We start from the raw sequence: 25,501 nt of genomic DNA, 5'->3' as shown, positions 1-25,501 counted from the left end.
AAGATTCAGACAAACAGACTTTGAGACAACAGAGAGGTTTCCTCCATGCTGTTTAATACAGGGGCTTCAGGTCTTTATACAGTGTGGTGGGAGTGTGAATGGAGAAAAAGCCTACTGATGTATTTTACTGTACACACTACTATTGCCATTAAAATAGTTAATTTACATGACATTATCTGTAGACAGCAATGATATTAGCTGAACTATACAAGGCATTGGATGTCCTATATGGTAGGATGTTAAAGGACTCGATATAATCTCTGTATACATTACTCTTAATTACATAGGCTATGACACACATACACAGACAAGGATTAAAGCATATGAGGACAATACACATTCAAATATCGACCAAAATCAAAGCTCAACACCACCCACCTCCTCCTGCCAGCGTAGGATACTCTCAGGATAATCGCCTCCTTGGCATTACAATAATCTTGGAATAGATTTTAATAAAGTGCTGTATGGTGAGGATTGATTGGAGGAGAATCAATACACTGTTGATGAATAAATCAATCACACTGCAGTGAGTCTCAAGACACTCGTGATGAACAAGAACAATGCAAACAAGATTTAAACTTGTATACTCAAGATAACGTGAGAGTTAAAAGTGTTCTTTGGTGCACAGAAATCTGAACAGGGTTATGAATGGGTGCACTGAATGATTAATGATGTCAAAGTTGTAGTCTTGGGTGTACAAGTTTTTGGCTTATTTACACACAATACAGGTGCATCTAAAAAATAGAATATCACAGAAAAGTTCTTTTATTTAATTGATTTAAGTGACACTTTTCTATATTCATTTGTTCTTCATTTATGAACTCAACTATTTGATCAAGGCTCCTTTTGCACTAAAAACTATGTCCATATAGTGTAGAGGCAATCAGTCTGTGGCACTGCTAAGGTGTTAATGTCTGCCCAGGTTTCTCTGACAGCAGTCTTCAGCTTTTTTGTATCTTTGGTTTCTCATTTTCCTCTTAACAAGACTCTGTTCAGGTCAGGTCAGCTGGCTGGCTGACAGTTTGGGGGTTAATGCATTACCCATCAATCTGCTAGCATTGTTTTTTGTTGTAACAAGTAAAATACTACATTAGTTTTGCAATTCTTTTGTTAATTTTTTTTTTCAGAAAAATTAGCCTGTCACTTAAAAAGTGGCCTTATTTCCTATCCCTATTGATTCCACAAAGAAAATCCCTGAAGCATCTGCACTGTTTCTGTTTCTCTCATGTCTGTTTGCTTTTTTAGAGGTTTGGAAGGGTTGAGTACAAAGTTTTGCCCTTTTTTTTTTCAAATTCCTCAAAAAATGTTCCACTCTTGCTTGAACTGTTTGCTACATAGCTCTGCACTGCCCCCACTATTAGTGGTGGCATTGCAATGTTTGTTCCATATTTGTAAGCTTCAAGAGAATGTGCAGAAATACCAGTGAAATGCAAATCGCATAAAGAAAGGTCTGTTATCCATATGTGTTGAACGTAGAGTTTCAGTGTGCTTCATCACATTTTTTTGCACAGTAGGAAACGCATTGACATTACGTGTTACTTTAAAAAGTACCACTACCCAATACCTCTGGCCAATCAAGCCCAGAAACACCATGGAAAACAAATTTGTGGTAGTTATGGCACTGTGGTTTGGTGCCACGTTCTGCCATACAAGGAAATCAGAATCTTCTTAAAGACTGTCAGCCGACAGAAGAATGAAGTGCTCTAAATTCTTGATAGAAGTCCATGCAGTATATCAGTCTAGCTCATTTGGTAGCACAGGCCCCCATATTCAGAGGCTACAGACCTCAATGCTATGGTCACAGGGTCTAATCCTGATCCTGGTGCTGTCTAGTGCAAGTCCTTTTCTATTATCCCTATTAGAAAAGGCAAAAGCTACATATTGTAATCAGAAAAGGTAGCCTGTGTTGATTTTGATAAAGAGGATTTTAGACCAGTGGTTCTCAAAGAGTGTGAAAAGTCTTTATGTGCTGTGGGAATATGTACAGTCATGTTATTACTAAAACTTTACTTCTGGGAGGCCACGGTCTCAAGTGCTGCCATTTCATTTAAGATCAGCAAGTCCTCATGCAAGGCCTCATCAGCTGCCAGGTGATTCATGCTAAGTTTCCTATTTGCTGAATGCACTCATGCTGCCATATTTAAGCTGCTCTGGCTGGCTACTCTTTGCTGCACCCTCTGCAAGTTGCTTTTGCAACCCTCCTCCACCCCAGCTCCTCTATTATGCCACATCTGAGTTAATCAATGTCATTCTGTTGTCCCTGATGCCTGCATCCTTGTTTCTTTGTGACTTTCTCCCTGCCTCACGCCTTCTTTTTACGCTCATTAAAGGTGCTGTTCCTGCTTGTTTCCACAAGAGCTCATGGAAGGGCAGGGAGATCCCAGAACAGCCACAAGACCAAATTTAAATAGAGGAAATAAATGCAAAACATGTTTTACAGAGGCTATTTGGAATGCAAATTGATATAGTGTGCCTTGAAAGATTGAAAACCACTGTTTCAGACCACTTTCTGAATGAAATTACAGGACAAAATTAAACTTTTCTATCAATGACATTCAAATTTTTTTAGATGCACCTGTAATTTGCTTAAGGAAACTTGTGAGAACAAGATCTTTTACACAGAAGTTTAAGTAATGAACTTTTCAGTCACTCACATACATGACCACATAATGTAAGTGTAGACTGTTGTGCATAGAGGTAAATAAAATAAAATGAAATAAAGCAGGGCTGAGATGGTTGCTGCTACCCACAACAAGTCTAAACCTCAAATTCACATAATCTACCCTTTAATTTCCTCGATCACTCTGTGTTTAGTACACTAACCTGTTTTTAGAGACAATAGGAGAGTTTGACTGAATGCAGTCAAAGTACAATGCTGATAACTATCAGTCATACAGTAACAATGAGAGGAGGAGGCCACCTCCCACATTCTTACACCTGTTCTCTGACAGGATAATATGGCTTTTGGTAAAACATGAAGTAATTTTAGCCTCCTCATGCACTTTAGCAAAGCAGTTCATACAGTCAGGATAATACGAGAACAAAGTATGGTGATGGACAAGCAAACATAAGCATGTGTAGGTGGAGAACAGACCGTCCCTTGTGTTTCTGAGGCATTTCTCTTTACTCTACATGGATATTAATGCACTGTTCATGGCTGCTGTATTAGGGATCCTTTAGATCAGAGATGTGGCAACCAAACACGGACAGATTGTCGTCATTGTCAGTGTTGACAGACAGTTGTATCATCTAACCACACGGCAGACACTGCTTATTTCCAGAAAGTGATTTACAACAGCATTTAGACATATAAGTCCATTATTGTATTGATACATTCTGTAATGAGGTCAAATATAAAGAGCAGGGATCTACAGCTCTTACCACAGATGAATGGCTTTGCAGTGTTCAAATAATATCATATATTGTAGAACATTTTAGGATCTACTGGACCTGCATTAGTGCTGTCAGATGAATTAGGACCAACAGAACAATCAGCCAGAACTTAGTGGACATACAATCTCAACTTCAAGTAATTGCTTTCAAATTTCTAAAGTGAATAATAGTGCAAAACATGTCAACCAAGAATTCAAACAAAGGAAATTCATGCTGCTCATTTCTTCACTGAAGAACTAAACAAGTCAGCAGGCATCATAGTATTTCTTTTGGTTGTGTAGGGGTGTTTTTTTTTAATCCAAGTTTGGTTATGACAGTTAAATGGATTTTGATTTTATAGTTGCTTATCTGCCCTTATTAAACATACAGTTTTACGTGTGGACAGAATCAGCAAACACAATGACTTGTCATTAGATGCCACTTTCATTAAATTCTCTCAAAAAGCACATTCAAACAAAAAATACCCTGATCCTAAATGCAAACCAGATATCCTGTTGGTTTACTAACTTTAAGTCTCCCTCACTATAAATACTCTGCAGAATGATTTTAAACAAAGATTTGTACAGTGACTAACTCTTGTTTGGTGGACTTGAAATACACACCACTAGAGTGACAGTTAAAATACACCACAAGAGCGTAAAGTTAGCAGAAATATACAGCACAAAGCACAGACTGAGCACAACTCACCTTATTCAGATCTACATCAACGTGTCAAACTGAGCCAGTGAGTATCTACAAACAAGTGTCTGGTTGTTCTTAGACTTTCCTAGTAGACTCATGAGTTAAAGAGATTTTGTGTGCATGTTATGTTAAATAAAAGTAACCCCAGTTTGTTAAATTAATATCAACATTTCAGCCAAATTTGCTGAGAAATGCACACTTCAGGACTATAGTAGGACCGTAGGTAGTTACAGGAAAAAGTCCAGGCATAATGAACCCTACTATCTGTGTTTTTATTATGATTTTTTTTTTCTATTACTCTATTGTATAATGTGAAACCCAAGACTAAGGAGTGTGGGGATAATAACACATAGTTATGGTGTTAAATGATTCCAGCACTGCATTCCCCTTAAAACCAAAAGATGCTGTTTTTACATTTTTCTTGTACTGACAAAAATAAAGGACTATTCTTTTTAATAAGAGGGTTTTACAAACCCTGGAAAGTTGGCTTTTAATAAAGCTAGACTCACTGTTTCCCCTTGGCCTCCAGACTTTCCTCTGTCAGTCTATCTGAGTTCTGTGAAAGCTTTTGAATAGTTATCAATTTTTTTTGGCGCGTCTTGGAGACATCAAAAACTCAACCAAAAGCCCAAACTGTCCCTTGTCACCCAGTGGCACTGCTTGTCAACAGGCAATGGCAACTGTTTGAGACCCCAGCCAGTAGTGGGGCCCCGTGGGCTGACAAACTTTAAACCACAGTAGCAGCTTGAAATGTGCAAAGTCTGCAATGACAGTAGGAAACCCCCTAAAGGAGGCCCCATCTGCCAGCACTTACTTTCTTTGCACTGGCAAGCTTCACGTGCACTGTTCCTGTGAGAACATAAGATTGTTAATGAAAGTAACTAAAAGAGAAGGAAGCAAGACAGTCTGGCTGCAGACAGCAGCTTTCAGATGCCCGTCTTGCGGACAACTACTGTGAGATGCTGCTTCTAGCAGAAGGGAAATGCACAAAATAAAATCCAACTGAACTTCCGGTTAGGGTGAGGGTAAGGTTTGAGTCAAGGGATGGGATACCAAAAGTTAAAAATTAAAAATCTGACCAAGTAAAATGTCTGCTTACAGGGAAAAAAAGCTCATCTTTAATGAAAACACTCTAACGCAGCCAACCTAGCTAAGGCTAAAGCTAACAATGCTACATTAGCCACACAAACCCCTTGGGTAACATTGCTAAAGCTTAATGAAGCTCCATTAGCTGCTTTAGCTATATAGCTACATAATCTACATAGTTAATGTAGCTACATTTACTTAATCTCGCATTGCTAGAGCTATGCTAACACAGCAAAATTGGCTTTCATATTTACATTAACTGCATAGCAAATGTAGCTATGTTACCTTTAGCTACACTTGCTAAGGCTCATGTTGCTAAAGCTTAAGGTAACATACCTAAATGGCTTTCATAGTAACATTTACTCTGTCCATTCTGACAGAGGTGGTGTCTCACAGTAGTGGTCTGTAAGACCTGAGATCTGCAAACTGCAGCCAGACCCCTCTTGAATGGACAGGAATGGAGGCTTGTGTCCATGGCTGTATTCTTTTAGCACTGGCAGCACTGATTCTCATTATAAACTCAATGTAGTCCAGCATTTAAGAACTCTCACAATGCTCTAATTTGAAAAGAGTTAACCTTTGGTCAGTGTCACTTCTCCCTCACGAAACAGTCAAAATCCAGAAGGGGCACGACTTCTGTTATCAGCTTTGTCAACAACAGTGGCGGAAGAAAAAATGTTCTGACTTGTATTTGTGAGGGAACAGTTTCTTAAGTGAAGAGGTGCTGCTTGTGAGCCTATGTTTTCTTGGTGATGTTTCTTTGAATAAAGGAAACACTACGCACACATACTGAATGGATACAACCAAGAGAAGCAGCAACAATGACTGCTGGTGAATCTGAATTTGTGGGCTCTGCCAGTGCAAATGTGCCATGTATGGACACAGGTCCTTAACATCTGGGAGTATAAAAAGAGGGGAAAAGAGGAAAAAAGAAAGCAAGTGAGCAGTAAGAGGATAATGACAGGTTAAATGTCATACTAACTGGGGAAGGACACTTGAATAACAATTCTGCTAGCATTACATTACTGCACTTCTTTGACATTTAGTTACCTTAGCTAGCAGAGCACCCTTATGTGTCCAGCTCTGAGCTGAATTAGCTGTATCCAGAGTCAACTGTGTCATCAGCAGCCAACCTGTTAGCTTAGCTAGTTGGCTGGAAGAATGCAAAAACCTTGTAGTTTCACTATTAACTCTCAATAGTCAGTCCATGTGGTCTTGGGTAATATTTCTGCTTTTTCACATTTTTTGGTGGTTATTTATAACCTAATGGGGATTAAAACCGGTTTAGGGGCCCTCTTTGAATTTCTTGCCTTGGATTCCAACAGACTTCACAATCCCCAGTCTCCAATAATAAGGTGTAAATTCCAAATAGCGGATTTCCCCTTTGCCACTGGTCAGTGAGCAGAGTGTGTATTAACTTCTGCTGAAAACCGGAGTATTTGGTTCCATATGTAGATAATCTTGTACATACATATACTTCATGTAGATGTTCACTAACACAGAATTGTTTCACATTTCAAAATCGAGTCAAAGATTAACAAACATTTCCCTGCAGTTAAAAACACAACAATCAGTGATTGACATCCAAGCATTCATTCATTCATTTCAATCAGCTCTTTCAGTTTTGCACAAGTCTGTGATGTTAGCAGACATCTTGATAGCAACAGCAAGGACCAGTAGGTGAGAGACAGTAAGAAGCAGGACCAAACAGAACAGAGTTTACCAGCCAGGGATTTCTGTCATGGATGTACATTTCCTTTGCTGGATGCTCCCTGCAGCTATCCACTTTGATCAGAAAAGCAAACGGAGCAATCTCTTCACTCTACAAATATCCTCTGAAGATCCAGACTCAAACTGCTGTGGTTGTACTGAAGGACCAAAGAGGAGTAGAATAGGACCTCCTCCTATATCAATGATCCACCCAGATCTCCCCCGCCTGCAGGGTAATGCCTCAGCCCCCCTCCTCTACGCAGAGAGTGCAGGGCCACGGTGCAACAGCCTCGAAGCAGCGATCCTATATGATACATGGGCTGTCCACCACGGACCGGACCGCGGCACAGCCAAGCCACTGTCGGCACTACAGGGATGGCCACTGCAAGCAGATCGACTAAGAAGTGACGACTCCAGTAACTTTTCTGAATTGTCCCAGGACCAGATTGATCTCCTCCTTCTGCTGTGGCGCCTTCTGTGGTGCCTTTGTCTTTAGTTTCATCTTCGTCATTGTCCTCATCATGGACCTCCACCACAGTGACACCAGCTATCTCCATGTGGGAAGCAGAACTCCTAGGCTGGGAGGTATGAGGCTGTTCCAAGGCAGGTGATAATGCTGGAGGACTTGGAGCTGGCTCTGTGGTCTCAACCTGGACTGATCTCACTGAAGTATCCACTTCTTCCTGCTTATCTTCTGAGTTAAGGTTCCTTTGTGTTGTCCCACTTACTTTGCCCTCTCCACAGCATCCTACAAATGTGAGATCACCCTGTGTTCCTGCTGATGTCTCTGATAAATTGCACACTTTTGTTGGATCAACCTCAACTGCTGAATGTTCCACTTCCCCCTCATTTTCCTTGATTGAGCCAGTTTGCTGCCTGTCTTCTTCTGGGCTGACCACTGCTGTTTTCTCCTGATTCTCTGTTGCTGTTTTAGCTTCCTTCTCTCTCTTCTCTTTCTCCTGCTTTTCCTCTTCCTCCACTTCATCCTTGCCTACACAAAGAGGGCTCTCCATGGAACATGCTACGGTTGCAGATCTTGGCAATGCAGGGACTGATGGTGTCCTGGAGACTGGGATTGGCTCTGTAGCTGTACTCATGACTGTTGCTGTTGTAACTGAAGTCGTGGTGGTGATGGAGTCCAACTCCTCCTCACCCTCATCAGACATCCAGGTGGAAGTGGGGCTGCAAGCCTGGGATCGGAAAGTACGCTGCTCTGCAATAGTGTCCAAATCAGAGTATCCTGTTGCTGCAGGAATGGGGCAGCTTTCAGTCTGAATGCCTGCTTCCCTCAGAGGGTGCAGGTAGAGGTGGTGAGACAGGCATGGGTGGCTAATGCAGCCCATTCCACTCAGGCCACAGCGGAACGGTGCCAGGCGCTCACCTGTGCATACGCTGTCATAGGTGGCGGAGTGCGGCATAGCGTGGGGCACAGAGTGGGACAAATTGTGAGGGAAAGAATGAGGCAAGGTGTGGGAGAAAGTATGAGGCAGAGAGTTGGGGAGAGAGTGGGGCATGGAGTTAGGCAGAGAATGGGGCATGGAATTAGGCAGAGAGTGGGGCATGGAGTTAGGCAGAGAGTGGGGTAGAGAGTTAGGCAGAGAGTGGGCAAAGGTCTGTGTGTAGGAGTTCAGTAAAGATGCTGTTTCCTCAGAAAGAAAAGCAGCCTCCAGCAGCAGGTCAGCTCGGCTGGGGATGCTGCTCTCCCCACACACAATGCCACTGTCCTGGGTACCATCTCCTGAGAGACAAGGAAAGTCTTGGCCGTTACTGTTCCTATCTGCAAGCGCTTGATCGCTCAGCTTAGTGTAGGTGGAGCTCCTCGTAAGAGAACGGGCCGGGGAACCATCACAGGAGCAAGACCCTCTCCCACCTACTGGTGGTTTGGATATCCCCCCTGGACTCTCCCCTGATACAGATGCTGGTGCCGAACCACCAACACGGATCCGACAGCCTGGTATCCCCTCTGCCTCCTTGGCTAATCCAGCCTGGGCGATCTCCATGTTGAGCAAAAGGTTCTCAAGCTTGTGGTTCTGAGTGTTGATGTCCTGAAAGTACTTCTGGACCCCTGCGTCCCCACTTAGCCCTCCAGCATCACTGAGCCTGGCACGAACAGTATCCACAGCCTGTTTGAGCTGCTGGATCTCCAGGCGTGCCTCCTTCAGAGCCAGCTGAGCCTCCACACGGTGACATTCCTCTTCAACCCAGTCCTCCTGCATCCTGTAAAGCTGGCCTCTCAGCTCATCTATCTCTGTATCCCTGAGAGAGTGAAAATGGGAGAAACAAGGAACAGAAGAGGACAGAAGAAATGAGAAGAAAAAAAGGGGTCGAGGTCAGAGCAGGTCCTTCAAAAATACCTGAATAAAGAAAAAAGTTGCACCATCTAAGTTGACTTTATGTCTGTCAAACTGTCATTTTTTCACCTGTCTTGCAGGGTAGTGATGGTTTCCTTTAGCTTGGCCCGTAGGTGTCGTATGCACACCTCTTTCTGTTGAAGAGGTGTGAGGTACTGCTCTGGCGGAGGAGGACGGATCCCATGGTTTTCTGTACATGAGCTGTACTTTTTATGACGTCTAGGACAAAAGAAATCAAAGTTTTGTTTTTTTCCCTTACAAACAGATGACACTTTGAAATGTATTAATACTGACAACTTTGTGTTCCCACTTTATTTTTTAACCATGCCTATTTTTCACATGCAGTTTGTAGTGATGAAAGGGAATATTGGGTTATTTTGCAAGACTTATTCATTTTTTACTTAATATAAACAATGCATAAGATGGCCTAATATCTATTTTAGGAATTCAGATATCAGTTGGCAATCCTTGATGCTGTGGTTGCACTGCAGTGGACCTTCACTAGTGTTTGATATCCAATAGTTTGGACTACATATGGAGGTGTTTTGAGATGGCTTTATATAACAATTCTTTGCAAATTAAAAAAAAAGAAAACAAATTAAAACTAGATAGGCTCTTTGCACAACAGGATGTGACATATTTCGGGTGAATAATTAGGCGGCCTGACAACTTCCACCCAAAGATACATGCTAAGCCAACACAGAACCTACTGTCATTGTAAACAGTCATATACTAAACCATTTATTTGTCAGGTTTTTTGTTTGTTTGCTTTTCTTGATTGTCAGTTTTGAAAGCACTTCTGGACATCATTGCTGTGTGCTGCAAGTAAAATCTTCAGCTGAATTTAATTCTGTTCTCAGTTAACTCCAGCAAACCTCAGGTAAACTGCAACGAATATGCCATCATACACTGTTCTTTTCTGCCTTCAATCTTCTGACCGGAAGTTTGTGAGCAGCCTTATGCAAAAGTGGTGTGTGCATAGCCCATTTTGTGCTTACAAAAATGATCAAAAAATAAATAAATAAAGTAAAATTAGAGGCAAAATATTGTTTTAGTCTTTGCCACAAGTGTACTGACTGGCATATCCTTTATAATTTGTCTCAAGCATGGTGATTTACATTTTAAATGAGCTTGTTCACTGTAGAAGTTTTTTCTCTTACAATAATCAAAACTTTCTTTTAGAACTCGGAGGCATCTGGGGCACTTACTTATTAAGCAGGAAATGCATTAGGTTTGTTTGCACACATGACTGAATAGCATGCATTTATACTTTCTACAACATATTTCCTACAATCAATTGTTGGCATTGGGCTAAAAAACTTTTATCTCCAAAATCACCATGGTTCAGGGAATGAAAGAAAAAAAAATGCTGTATTTTTCAAATAATTTAACACTGAATGGTCATACCAGCGGCTTTTAAAAAAGTTTTAATTGCTTTAAAATGTAAACCCCTTCTGACAGATGTAAAGGGTGACCAATAGAGCTGATTTATGAAAAAAAAAAGCTGATTTGATTGGTTAAAACCTTACAAATGGCAGTTTTAGGTCTTTAGTTGTATTCAAATTTGAATAAATAAACTGAAAAAATGAAGAGTACTTTAACATATTTCAAAATGTATGTTATTTATGTCCATCAAGCCTTGCTTGAAGTGATGGGAACTGGGGCTCTTTTGAACGATCCTGATTATTTGTCTCAGCTCAGTGATAAGGGCTGGTCTTTCAGCTCCAACCAGTTCTTCATTTGGTACCCTTTTATTTAAATCTTTAAAACAGCAACAAAAACTGCAAACAAAAAGGGAAAAATAGGAGCTTGTTCACATCATGACTCCCTTATGAGTCCTCCTCTTTTAGGACTGAGTTGTCATTTTATTCTGACTGGTACCCCACTAGATTTATTTGCTGAATAGTACATCAGTGTGACCTTTTATTAGAGGGCTATGGAGATGATGTACAAGCTGCTGTTTACATAAGAGGTTGGCAAGTGAGTTCCTACATACCAGATTATCACTGAAAATAATGCATAGTGTGGACCTGCGTACTAAAGTGCAATGACTTGGTGCCTGCTCACTGGAGCTTTAATCTGCTTTACAGTGCTTTTACTTTCAAAGGTGTTGCTTGAAGTGATAAAGCGACAATTTCCGTAACAACACAGGTTCTTAATTTCTTTCTAAAGTCATGTTTGACTATTAAGGAGATTGTGCATTTCCTGAACCCTTACCCTTTGGTTGGGCTGCAGTCGCTGCCTTTACAGGAGCTCGAGTTGCTGCCACTGCTGAGGGAGGCGTTGCCAAAGGGATCTCTGTTACTGGGTGGGGCCGCCGTCCGCCTGGTTTTAAATAAGAGGGGACAGGTTAATCTGTTCCTTATACCACCACGAAATCATGCTTCAGGCAATGTGGTGACAGTGGACTCTGTGAGCTGTTGAGCAAAACCATCATCATAATCACAAATCATAGTTATTATATCGAGCAAACATTAATCTGCAACATGCCAAAACAGCCCAAAAATGCACAATATTCACAAACACCAAATTCACAGCCAGTGGACTCTAGTGGAAACAATAACACACACTTTTGTGGCCACCAACAGTGAAAGTGCAGTTTAAAGTGAAAACCAAACCAAAAACTCAAAATAAATGGGACACCACCACAAGAGGCATTCCCACAAACAAAGATATTACATGAAGTGGATAAATGCATACCTTTTACTACAGAGTATGAAAAGTAAAAATTATTAAAAGAAAGAAGGAAGAAAAATGAAGAAGGAAGTAAGAGGTTAAACCATGAACAATGCTATGGAAATTTTCTCTTAAATGTTGTCAGATTCAGACTGGGAAGCTCAAACTCTGCAGTCAATAGATCCGTGTCATATTTCCCAGTTTAAAGAACAAAACTATGTAAATATATTGGAGATGGCCTGACCAGCTGATAGTTTCACTGCTTTCGAAATGATAGGCAACTTAAATTTGTAGAGGATAATGAAAAAACATGCATAGCAATACTGTTACATGTTTGGAAAGGAAATGTTACTCAGTATTTTTAAGAAAAGGACAAGTGCCTCCTAAGAGCTAAAAAATAATCCTGAAATAAACAAAAACTGAGATATAAAAGAAGCAAAAATCAATTGGCAAACTAGGTTAAGTTGCTCTATAATAGCACAATCATTATGAAAAAAACTGACTTTTTCAAGGTGAGCTGTTTGTGTGAAAGCAATTACTTCTCACTAGAAGTTTGGGTGAGCTCACAAATGCATCAGGATATAATCAGAGGACTTCTCTTCAAGCAAATGTTAAGGGTGGTGACGTTTCTGTCCTGCAATCAGTGCAAAACTATACACATGCAACAGGTGTGATCTGCATGCATGCAATTCATTATGTGACCAAATCTATTGTAAACTTAGAGGCATTTTTTGCAGGCATTTTTTTTTAATCTTTCAAGTCTCAGCCTGTCATGTGATTATTTAATTGCACAGGCTGACACACAATTGCAATTAGATTAACTGTGCAGGATTAACACAAAAGCAGCATAAATTAGCCTTGGAGTGCTCAGCTAAGGAAAATGAAGCTAGTTCAGGCACAAAACATCTATGCTACTGGGAGCACATTTTATACTTAAAATAACTACAAAGCTACTTGAAAATGTAGTCTAACTACTACCACATCTATTTGTAGTGCTTTTATTACAGAGTTAGGTTCCTTTGATGAAACTCAGGACTTACTACCACACTGACCATGAAATTAACATGTTATGTTACTATCTAAAAAAATAAAACAAAAAATATTGTAAGAGAAATTAGGTATTATGCAAACTACTTTTCTGACTTAAAGAGGACATATTTGACCCTTTTAAGACAAGTTTATACTGGTCTCAGAGGTCCCCAAAACATGCCTGTGAAGTTTGTTCCTGAAAAAAAAAAACACTCCAGTGTTGGATTTTTGTATGACAAAAAAATCTTCTGTTTCAGCCCTGCTCAGAACGAGCTGTTTCTGTGTCTGTGGCTTTAAATGTTAATGAGCTGCCTGACTCCGCCCCTCTCAGGAAATGGATGTGGCTTAATGGAGCTGGCTCTCTTGATTCTCAGTAGGAGGATCAGGAGAGGAGGGCAGAGCTTTCTTCCAAGTGAGGAGGGCCAATCGAGCCTGGGGGCGGTGCCAACTCCCCACATGACATCATGAGGGGAAATATGAGTATGGCTCATTTCAGCACACATTTTCTAAAAGATGGAGAAAGGTAGGGGAGAGGGAATGTCTTTTTCTGGTACTTGAGGGGATTGTGGACAGGCCAGGAGCACATATTTTTATCAGAAAAGCCTGAAAAAGTGATTTTTGCATAATATGTCCCCTTTAAGCATCAACGTGCTAGAGTGCTACCTTGAGCTGTGGTGAAATAGTAGTTGATGGGCCACCTAAGTTTACCTGGAAATTGTCTTTTCAGTTCCTACTAAATCAAGAACTGATAGAGGAAATCTGTATGAGATCTACATTTAGCCACCCTTAATCTAGTAAAACATTTTCCGAACATTTGAGCTTCCCAGCATTAGCATAACGTCTGCAGACATTTGCTGTGTGAAAATGGTTAATGGAACATCATCAAACATTTACAACAGCACAAATGGTCCCATCATTCACATGCTTTAACACTGATCAGGAGGAGAGAGGAGGAGCCCAGAACAGACCGGGACGTTGGGGTTGAGGGAGAGTTTGTAGAGCGGCTGTGGCGATCTGGAGATTTGGTGGAAGTGTATCCTTTAGTTGGTGATTTTGTCGCTGCGATGCCTTTAGTCGGGCGCATTGACACCATATATCCTGTCTCCATGGGGACGTAGTCTAGTTCTATGAACCTGCAGTAGTCAAACCTGACCAGGTAGAGACAACATAGTGTTAAATCAGAGGGCATAGAAGCAGCACCAGAACCTTACAATGTGCATGCTACGTGTGTATGCACACTGTATTATTAAGGTGAGACAAAGCTGTATGACATAAAGCATGTCTTAGGATTCACCTGAGTCATTCAGAGCCTCAGCTACAGGAAGGAAGAAGCTAAACATCAACAAGCTCTCACACACCAAAGGGGCCCAGGAGGCTCACTAAAAGCTTTACAAAGGGATGGGCAGATAGCTCTAACAACGCTTTAATAGTTGAGGCTGCTCAAACATTTCCATCAATTTTTGCATCTGTAAGGCCTTTGTTGGCACATAACACAAACTAACTATTTACTTCCATAAACACAATTCACATAGGTGAAATGTTCAGAGTCTCTGATGAATGACAGAAGAAGAGGAGAGGCAACTCTATTTTTTCTAAAGACTCTGGATGGACTTAACCATCCAGAGCATCTCACTGCAAACCAAATACTCTCTAATGGGGAATCAACATCCTCTTATTTAGACAAGACCAACATAACTTTAACATTTATCACACTCTTATTTCATGACTGTCAGATGGCATTTAAACATATTCTACTTGGAAGAGATATGTAACACAGACCAAACCCTCAGGCAATCAAAAATCTCCTCTAGTCCTTCTTCCCACACACCACCAGAAAAGAAGTGCACCTTCTTCCTCTCCACCACTGCTTTCAGCTCAATGTGATGAAGATACTGAATGTTCCCTCCTAAGCCCAAATCATGAGGGTTAAATAAAAAAATTTACTCTAATTTTATGTTGGTTTTTGGATTGTGAAGCAAGATAAAGCAAAATGACTGGAAGCAGAGGGAAAAGGCTAATTCACCTGTCACTGATCCTTGACTGGACTCCTTTGTGACAACTTCTCCTATGCTTATATTTTGAGTATTATCGGCAAGATTGTATGTTTAATGCTTACGTGCTCAGGAGAGCGGAGATGGAAAGGGGCAGCTGCCTGAGATGGGAAAAGTAGCAGTGTTTTATGGGCACCTGGCGTGCTTTCAAGGGCCTTATCCAGCTCACTGAAAACTGGGTGCCAAGGACCCGGTGGTCTGGTCCAGACCCCAGGGGCAACCGTGTGTGTCGTGGAGAGGCTAGCTGGATACCTGGAGGCATGGGGCATTGGCCTGGAGCAGGCCAGAGTGGTACAGGACCAAGGCTCATGCTGCGAAGTGCCAGATTAGCATATGCTCCCATACCTGACGTGGCCTAACTCCTTCCTGGTTCATACATCGAACTAGTCTAAAAGATTTCATCCATGAAACATAAATGGTGGTTTACTGTTTAGAAACTGGGGTCCAAGCAAAGATTTTGGGGGGAGTGGGGACTCTATCTGCTGTGACAATGTCACAAGATGCTCTTATTTAAAAAAATATCATGACAGCCTTAATGGGTACTTTATATTAGGTAGGGAAAATGTGTCTAGGCATATTTTGTTGAAATTTTATCAATTGAAAAAGTAAAATTGATACAAATTTGGACAGCAATGTATCACCTTTTCCCTTAAAGTCCCTTGGGGGCTCAGTCTATCTTAGATATGAGATTCCTCTATAGGTATTTAGCAGTCATGTAATTCTGATGAGGCACAAATGACCATAGGGGGGTCAGGTAGTGGGGGAATGCCACTTGCAATGAATAAGATCAGAGGAAGGTTAGTACTGTAAAGCTCTAGATCACAGGTGTCAAACTCATGGCCAGGGGGCCAAATCCAGCCCGTGGAACAGTTCAATCCGGCCTGCAAGATGATCTCATATTTCTGTTATAACTGGCCCATCAGTATGAGGTCTGCAGATTTCCTCAAGTACAAAAATGTGAACTTTTCCTTGATGATTTAAGATATCCTTGTTAAGTCACAAAATCTGAAAAAGTAAGGAGAAAAAATATTTGGATAAGAAATCAGGAATGTGGGAAAAGAAATTAATTTGTGTTTTAATTTTTTATTTTCAATTTAGCATCTCACAATTAGGACTCAAACTTAGGATTTTGACTTTTAATTTCATACTTTGAGCATTTCAACTCATAATTTTGACTTCTCATATAATATTTTGAGCTTTAAGATTCATAATTGTAATTTTTAAGTGATATTTTGAACTCTGAATTTTATTCAGAGATCAATGAAATCAATGATGAATGAGGAACAATATATTTGGGCTATTAGAATGACGCCTGTTAGGACTCTGTCTACTGCAAACACATAATACCCCAACTTCTATCTGTATACAGTTAAGAATCTGTGCTCCATCACAGAGCTTTGGATGCGCTGACAGCTCAATCTTTGAGTTGAGTTGCTTTTCTCCAAGCTTCCAGTCTTTATGCTAAGCTAAGGTCCTGCTATCTTTAGCCTTCACAGGCCTGTAAAAGAAAACACAGCTCAAAATACAGCAGTCGTCCTCTTTTCACCAACTCTTGCCAAAAATACTTCATACTTCATTTTTTCCAACAACCTTAATAATTCTAGTCAGGCAATGAACCCATTTGCAAAACTCAGCATGAAGACCACAAAACCACATGTCCCTTTAATCATTGTGCTGAGAAATCATCCTGCTAAAGAAATTATGGTAGTTATGTTCACAGACATTGATCCAAGACATTGCTTTCAGATAACAAACAGTGAAATGTTAGTGCAATGTTTAATAATCAGTGATCTTGTATGAAGCACAGCGTGTTGCATTGGCCTGTTAATTTAACAGGAAGGAGCTGTTGCTTCATCACTGACCTCTGCAGCAGAAGGAGGAGGGAACAAGCGGGATAAATCTGAGCAGCCAAGAGGGAATCTCACAGAGGACATGATAACTCCACACCACTGCACCAAAATTCAGAATATAATCACAGTGTTGCACCCAGATTTATGTCTCTCAGCTTAAACTGACTGATAAGAGAAACAAGAGTTTTAAATGATGTGAGACTTTTTAACTATTAAAATAATAAATAACCTTTTAACAACTGAATAGATTTGCACATTACTTGTCATTTCCTGTTTTATTTTGTCACTCAGCCCTCACTCCAGTGCATGTAGATTTACTTCCTGGCTTTGTGTGTTTTCCCTCCTGTTTGATTGTTTGCCCCACCCTCTTTGCTTTCACCTGAGCCTGATTAGCTTACCTTATCAGATTATTTAGTGTTGCTCAGTCCCTGTTTCTGAGTCAGTTTGTTTCAAAGTTTGTTCAAGTGTGAAGAAGTTTTCTGGATCTTTGGTTCCTGCCTGCTCCCCATGGACTCAATTACCGTGAGCCTTTTTTGTTCTCTTTGTCTCAAAACATCTGTTTGCTTTTGGCTCCTCACTTTTTGAGTTAGTGCCAAACAAAAATACATTCCTCTCAGTTAAAGAAAGCCATCAGTGTAATGGAAAAACTGACACCCGTTCTTATTCAGATCTGCTCAGATTTTGATGCTGCACTTCTAATTTGGTTTACCAATGATAGACATGTTCATGTCTGCTTGTTTAAATGTGGCTTAAATGTATCTTTTTGCCTTTTAATTATCAGTATAAATTAAACCATTGTTAGTATTTTGCTTTCCATTCATGAAACATTGCTTTTTGGCCAACCTACTATACAAGAAGCCTGTTTTTACATGTATGAAATCATCTGAAAGTCCTCATTGCTGTACTTTGCTGCTTTCTTGTTTTGCACTTTCCTTCCTGAAGATTTGTCATTGAATCCTAGAAATGCCTTCACACCTGCTCCCTGTTTCCTATTACAAGTTTTCCCACCAACTTTCAGCGAGCAAAAGCAAATAAATTGCACAAGCCTTCCTTTGACTGACTGAAAAATTCAGCAGTCGCCTCAGTCTCACTTGGTCTGACCAAAATTTCAAGAAGCCAAGTCCAAATTTTTGAACACTTGTGTTTTTATGCAATGCCAAAGGTGAGCAGTGGTAGTGTTGAATAAGCATGTCCTGTGTGATACAATAAGGGGAGATGGCCAGATATTGATGACTGCTCAGTAGTTCTTCAGAGATCAATATATGACAGAAGCGGTGAGCCTGGAGAGGGACTCGGGGAAAGTACAGGCATTTAAGGTTTGACACGATCCACGTTAGGGTGGATCGTGTCTGTACTGTAAGAGGTGGTTAATAGTCTGTTAGAGGTAGATGTAGGTGGTCTAGAAAGGCTGAGCGTTGCCAGGGAGTCAGGTGTTAATGTTGAGTGGGAGAGGAAGAGAAATATTTCCTCATGTTGCTGTCTGATAGACTTTTTAAGTAATGCAAAATAATTCAAATGAACAAAATCACACTTTGAAATACAAATTCTTGCTTCCTATTTGTGTGTTCAGACCAAAAAGGAAGCAAGAATTTTCTCACCGCAATCAGAAATGAAACCATTCAACGATACTGTTGAGGTTAATTTTCACCCTAGTACATGTGATGGTTTGTCTTTTCAAAAATAACATTTCTAAGTTCTTTGCATATCTCAGACAGTGCTTAAAAATCATGAATATGTAAATTTTTTACAGATTTGCAGCTTGATCTAGTTTTGGCATCCATTTACATGACTTACTGCAATTAACTGACAGCAAAGCGTGTCTGTTTTTGGCTGAAGCTAGTAAAACTGCAGCTAATGAGAAGCTTGAGTAGTTGTGTCAAAAACTGCATAACTGCCAGCATTCATGCCAAGTATGACTTTAATATAGTGTCTGATGGGCATGCTGGCCACGAGCTGGCTTACTCTATGTTGCCTGGAGTGACAAAGTGATGTGGCGTAGAGCATTGGTTCCCAATCTGGGGTCCGGGGGGGGGGGGTCTTAAGGGGGTTGCGATGCATTCTCTGCTCTGAAGCTGCCAAAATTAGATTTGCGAATATTGACTAAAAACATGATTAAAGCAGTTATTAAGTAGTTTATACAAAGATCTTTTGATAAGAAAAGCATGCATTGGCCTTTTTGTTGGGGGTTTATCAGAGAAACAATTCAAATCTACGTTGATTTTTTTGGTGGCAATATGCCACTTTTTGTTCTCTCTTGGGTCCTGGGGGTGCTCTGCTTTTCTTAGATACATGTAGGGGTGCTCGGAGGAAATACTGGCATAAGGAATACGTGCTTTAACAGCATACTGACCATCACGTTATGAGGCAGTATGCAGAGGTTTCAGCCACAGTCAGTTGAAAAACTGACATTTCACACATCTGAAACAGAACGCTTGAAGCTGGTGTCCATCCAAGAAATCCTGGTACCAGGTCAAGACATTCAGACTTGATTTGTATTAATGGTGGATCAGGCTACATAAATTCAGCCAGACTTTGACAAAACTGTGATGTCACAGCCCGTTGTCAAATGTCGGTTGTTGTGTGATATATTCAACAATGAATGCCATCCCAGCACCCCTATTTAACAAGAATAGTTTATCAAATTTATTCTTACATCTGCCCATCAGTCTCGTCAGCATTAATCTTGCACCTAAATCACTGTTTTACAACTATGAAAAATATCATATTTATATTTTAATATATGTATTTTGATCTTTTTGCTATAAAATGTGTAATGTGGCTGAATGAATGCAGGTGTGTGTGTGCGTGCTCGTGTGTAGACATTTGATTAAGTCATATCAGTGTCGTTGTTTACCTGCCCAGGGACGACAGAGTGAAATTAGCTAGCAAGCTAAATCTGGTACAAAGCATCTTTTCCCTTTTTGAGACTAATGTCGTTGTCCCTGACACAAATAAACTTGATATACTAAACTAAACCTGACAATGACTTATATCCTGAGCCAAACTAGACTATGCAACAAAACTCTTGCCCCATCGTATGCTAACAGTGTGAGGGTTCACAGGTCATCCAGGGCAGAGGGGTCAAAGACTCCTGATCACTCTGGATGGATTTGATTCTGGATTATGGATAACAGTTATGGATGTATCAAGAGGAGGACAACATGGACTGGCTCTCCCTCTTATAGAACTTAGAACTTAGGGTATGCATGTGATAACATGAATAAAATCAAATAAAATATACACATTAGTTCCCTAGAGGGAGAAAAAGTAGGAATTCTTGTAAATGATGATGCTCTTCTGTTGGTGGATGTCAGACATTTTCTTCCATTAGCAGTCGTTAGGTGTAAGGTGGTCATAAGACTCAGTGATCGAATTATAAGAGATATTAACTCAAATGTGATCTCCATCTCTACCTTTGCCTTGTTCTCTGATCAAAAATTGTTGCTGTGATTGTTGTTGTGAATTTCCACCATATGCATGATAGGAAATAATCTCAAAAGGACTCATATTCTAGTCTTGTAGTTAGTGCCCCAGTCTTTGTAAAATCTTGGTCTGAGACTAAAAACTCAATGGCTTGCTGACAAATTGTCTTTCGATATAGGAGGCTCTAAGATGTCAGTCTTTTTAGAGTCTTTTAAGTTTTTGCAAAGTCCTCTGGTGTAAGGCCAGCATTAGATGCATCATTAATTTTATCATACTACGAGACTTTCTGTCGTTCATGACCCCCATAATCGATGATGAGCTGCGATGTTGCAGTCAAGCCAGAATCTGGCTGAATTTGTGCAGACTTAGCTGGCAGTAAGACAGGGCAGGATTTTTAATGCATAGTCTGGCATGGTGCCATCATAAAAGACAAATAAAAATCTTATAGTCTGATCAAGCCATCTGTCAAGTTAAACCAGTCCAAAGGCAGGAAAGTGAAATGAACCATGTCATGAGCAACTTTGTATACTTTGAGTCAATCCAGTATTGATGATTTTTTTAAGTTATCAAGGAGAATGGGAAAGTATTCGACAAACATAAGGTGTAAATTCCCTTTGCTTCAGTCTGAACACAGCAGTAATCTAAATCAGTGGTTCTCAACCTTGGGGTCCCGACCCCAAGACACTGACAGGGGGTGACCAGATGTCTTAAAAAACTAAGAATATTTTCTAGATAACACTGTTGCCACTTTACACCAATTTTACCAAATATGAACCCTTTTTCATAACTTTTTAAAACCAATTTTGCCAATTTTAGCACATTTTCGCCACTTAAAACCCATTTTTATCTATTTTAAACCCTTTCCATCACTTTTCTGCCTGTTTTTGCCACTTCTAAACCAATTCTTTTTCACTTTTGCCTATTGTTGCCTCTCTTCACCCATTACTGCCTCTATCAACCACTTTTTACACCCCTTTTTGCCCATTTTAACCAGTTAACCTATTTTTTCCAGTTTATATCAAGTTTTCATCCCATTCCACCTAATTTTCACCAATTTTTTGCACTTTAAAACCATTTCAGCCACTTCTCCGTCCCCTTTAACCACTTTCTGTGCCCATTATTGCCACTTTAACCCATTTTTTTGGTTATTTTTCCCACTATTATCAAATTTTTGCCACTTTTAAGCAATTTATCTTCTTTAAGAATCCAATTTCACCACCTTTTCATCATTTTTGCCTTTTTTAACCAATTTTAGCCATTTTAACCCATTTAAATTGTGTTTTTAACAAAAGTTTTTTTCATCTAAAGAAGGCTAAACAAATAAAAAACGATATTTGTTTCTTTGATTAGAATGGTTATTATTCAGGTCAAATATAAAATAAGGTTTTCACAGCTTAACTTCACTATGGACCATGGTTTTGCTGACTTCCATGGGCCCCCAGTTTGGCTAGGTCACAGAAACCTCCCCCTTTATCCCCCCTTTTGGACGGCCTTGTCTGCACATGACTATTCTTGAATTTTCCTGGCTGTTCAACCACCTTCAGGAACAGCAGGGGTCTCCAGTCTCTGGCACCTTTATTTTGGGGGTTGCAGGCTGAAAAGCTTGAGAACCACTGGCCTAAATAATCTCCCTTTAGTGACTCAAAGTTAGGGTTAGAACAAATCTGGGTCCCCTGGATTTACAGAGGCTGATCTAAGTGAGGCTTGATGAGAAATTCTCCAATAAGAAAGGTAGTTGGGACTTCAGATGCCTTCCTTGTCTTTTAGCCAGTCCAGATTGAATCCTATTATGAGGTCTAAATTGTCCCACTATTAGCAGAATAATACACAACACAAACACAAGTTTCTCCATTGCTGGCTGTGTAACAGAGGAGATCTTCAGTGAGACTTGACAGTGGGATGCTTGAAGGATAAGTTCATGGATAACTAATTCTAAGACTTAAGACACTGTGATCTGATTACCTGCTAAAATGGTGCTGATGGTTGGGATCATGTCATCATTTGCTTGCTTAGCTTTCTAGATGATCAGTGACTGTGATCTGAGGCTGACTGATGCTGTCGTGTCTATTTTTAGGTGAGTAACCCTCCTACGATGTGTTCAAGTGAACAGAACCACAGCGACCAACAAGTGGACACGTGGCTTTGACTGGTGGAGTGGCAAATTTCAATAAATGTCCTTGGAAACAGTTATTGTCTTGTCCCTCACCAGTCATCTGTGAGCTTTCAACGAACCTAACCAGTTTACCAGGAGGTGGTAAATTGAAATGGCATTGAAAGAGAGAGAGCTCCTGAGACTTTAGTTCTGTCTCACCAGCTCTCTGACTGAAGACTGGTTTGTGTTTGTGAATAAATAAAATCATGGTGCTGTTGATTAAGTGGCTGTTTTGAACCTGCAGTTGCTCGTGATCAAAGTGAGCCTCCACAGCACTTCATAGATCAGGGTTTCCCTTGTTTTCCCCTGCCAGCATATCTATAGAGTCAGAAGTGACACAGGCACAGTCTGCTGTTATTGATGCCAACTTCAAAGCAGAATATGAATGCTGAGAGCTCCTTTGGATCTCAGAGGTGGTTTCATCTTATTTTTAGTTCGATTGTGACTTGGCTCCATCTCTATGGAAGATATATTTCATATCTTAGTCTCTGTTTGCCAGTTAGGCAGGTCAGCAATGCAGCGATTGACCACTTACTAAGCCCCACCTATATTGCTGATCAACCAATTATAGTTCAGCAGATCTTACAGGATTGTCAAGCTTTGATTTTCCAACTTCCCAAGGTTATATTTGTATTCGATATTCAGATAGATGCACTGCACATAAAGGGGACATGTCATAGCCCTTTAACTCAGTCCCCTGTGGTCTCTATTTAAATATACAAAGGAGGCTCCAATATGCACAGATTCTGAATGTTGTCAGATTTTGTTCAGAGACATAGAAGAAAGAACAAAAGACTATACTTGCTGATTTCACATTTGGGTATTGGCAAATATTCAAGCTACCCAAATAAATGTGCAATGGTACTATAAAAAGGGTTTATTATGATGTTTTGCCTTTAAAAAACAGCAGGAAAAAAGTTTCCCATCACCCCATTCCTTTCTTTCTCTCTGTTGCTCACGTTAAGCATGAGGAATGAGGAGAGAAGGAGATGATAAGGCACAAGGACTGTCAGATGGGAATTTAAAAAATAACCTTTCACTCAGAGGTTGTTGGCTGGGTTTTACAAAGGGGAGAATGATTTGTGCCTACCTGGAGGCAAAACTGTTCAGCTCAGTGTCATCAGTTGCTTGTCTATACATTTTCATTTGTCTACCTTCAAAATAAAAGCACTAGATGTTGCACTATTTTCAGAGAACACTGAAATTTACAGGGCAGGAATGAACAATTAAGCAATGCAGTGTGGACAAGCAAGCCTATCATACAATTCAAGGAGATATCCGACTTTCACATGTTATTGGAAAAATGTATAAAAGCCAAATACCACCACACTGTTTGCCCCAACTATTTAGCCCTACTCCTACATTTTGTGCATTATTGTCTAGAAGTAGAGTTTCCTGATTCTTGTTTGAACCCAGGGGTAGGGTTAAAAGGAACCCTGCATGATTAAACAAATTCACCATATCACATTTTTTATAGAAATATCACTAATTCAGACACCAATGTATAATATCAGTTCCACTCGCCGTCTTTTTGCCTCTATGACTACATTCACTTTGATTTACACGGAAAGTAAATTCTTAATGATTTTTATCTTCACTAAGGCTGGCCACACAATGCATGATTTTAAGCTTGATATGAGGCAAACATGTCTGATGCTTAAATTTCTAGGTCAAAGCGCCTCTGGCGGAGTGCTCACAACCAATGAGAGCGAGCAGACCAGGAAGCGTCACCAGCTGGATCATACGTACTTTCACCACTCATAAGCATGAACAGAACTGTACCTTCTTTCCAGCCAGGATTTCATCCTGATTCTTTTCCTTATTTAATAATTTTTGCTGCACTTGTAACACATGCCAGGACAGCCTGTGGTGAGGGGACAGTAAGGCGACAGCATCGATAGATTTACATGTTTGTCACTCTTCTGAAGTCATGCGATCACGCAAGGTCGCAGGCAGGTTTGCAGGTGCGTGGTCTCATTGGACTCGCAGTCTGACTGAGCTGTCTAGTGTGTGCGTTCAGAGGATTAAATATGGAAAAAAAATCTACTACTAAAGGGCAAACATGAGGTTTGACCTTTGACCTATATGACCTCCAAAATCAAGCAGGATCAACCTGAGTCTGAGTGATGTAAATTCTGGTGAAAATTTCTTAACATGTGTTTAGAAAATTACATTTAAAAGCAAGGAATGCACATCACTGGCATTCAGCCAGCACTTTGTATCTCATTTTTATAGGGTTTTTTTTTGTCACAAAAAAGAAGAAAATGGTTTGGAATTGTCCATACGTCTGTGGTCTCCCACGTTTATAAAATCAGTGGTTTTGATTGGTCAGGACAGATGGCTTTAGTGGCCAGAGAGCTGTAGCAGATAAACTCAATTGAAAGCACATTGTTGATGGTAAATTTGAAGTTTCATTGTTCTAAATGGCAGCTGTGCAGTGCAGCATTTACTTGAATCAAAAGCTTGACAAGTGTATAAACAGTTGTATAGGGAGGGCAGAGTTAAGCGATCAATATGAAAAACATTGGGAAAACCCTGTCTAAGTGGAACAGGCAGTCTAAACGTTGCCTGCGTGCTGTTTTAGAAGCTACAGCGCATGCCGGAGCTACAGCTACGGATCATGCTGTCTCAGACTGTAACTGAAATGATTCTCACGCAGGGGGAGCGGGCACAGGAACGGCCATTGGCGCCGTGGCCCCTGATGCAGCCGTCCCCGACCCTGACCCTGACCCCGACACCGGCTTGGGCACCGGGACGGGCGAGGACGCAAGCATCTGCTGCAAGCGTCGCTTTGGCTGCAGCACCTTCAGAGGGTTAAATCTGAGGAGGAGAGACAAGACAGAGAGAGACACCACAGCTACTGATTTAAACACCTGTAGCTACACCAGTAAAACCACATTAACCACTAACAAGATGATGTGATGGCATAAAGGAAGGAGAGAGTCTCAATGGCCCGGTCTTATCCTCTAACCTTTATCCATTATAAATAGGCGAAGGGAGCTCTGCAGCTGTAGAGGAAAACACATTAAAACACTCAATACAGTTTGTTCAGGTTCCAGTAAACTAGCTGTTTACTGGTGAAGGACTTAAGATAGTCGA

General features: G+C 40.5%; 1 protein-coding gene across 2 annotated transcripts in view; it reads right to left on the bottom strand.

The window, feature by feature from the left end:
* Positions 1 to 4,718: 4,718 nt before the first annotated feature.
* Positions 4,719 to 25,501, bottom strand: part of snphb (syntaphilin b) — a 47,220-nt gene continuing 26,437 nt past the window's right edge. The window contains exons 3-6 of one of the 2 annotated variants that reach the window (XM_041799776.1): positions 13,895 to 14,074; positions 11,439 to 11,546; positions 9,291 to 9,440; positions 4,719 to 9,126 (exon numbers count right to left, since the gene is read on the bottom strand). In XM_041799776.1, coding sequence (XP_041655710.1) covers positions 7,065 to 9,126; positions 9,291 to 9,440; positions 11,439 to 11,546; positions 13,895 to 14,074 — 2,500 coding nt within the window. In that variant the 3' untranslated portion in view covers positions 4,719 to 7,064. The remainder of the gene's footprint in view (positions 9,127 to 9,290; positions 9,441 to 11,438; positions 11,547 to 13,894; positions 14,075 to 25,501) is intronic. The other variant, XM_041799777.1, reaches the window with a different exon arrangement.

Source organism: Cheilinus undulatus, linkage group 11, assembly GCF_018320785.1.
Source record: "Cheilinus undulatus linkage group 11, ASM1832078v1, whole genome shotgun sequence".
NCBI classification, from domain to species: Eukaryota; Metazoa; Chordata; class Actinopteri; order Labriformes; family Labridae; genus Cheilinus; species Cheilinus undulatus.
The sequence above is the reverse complement of the archived record's forward strand: the minus strand, read 5'-3'. Positions and strand labels throughout refer to the sequence as shown.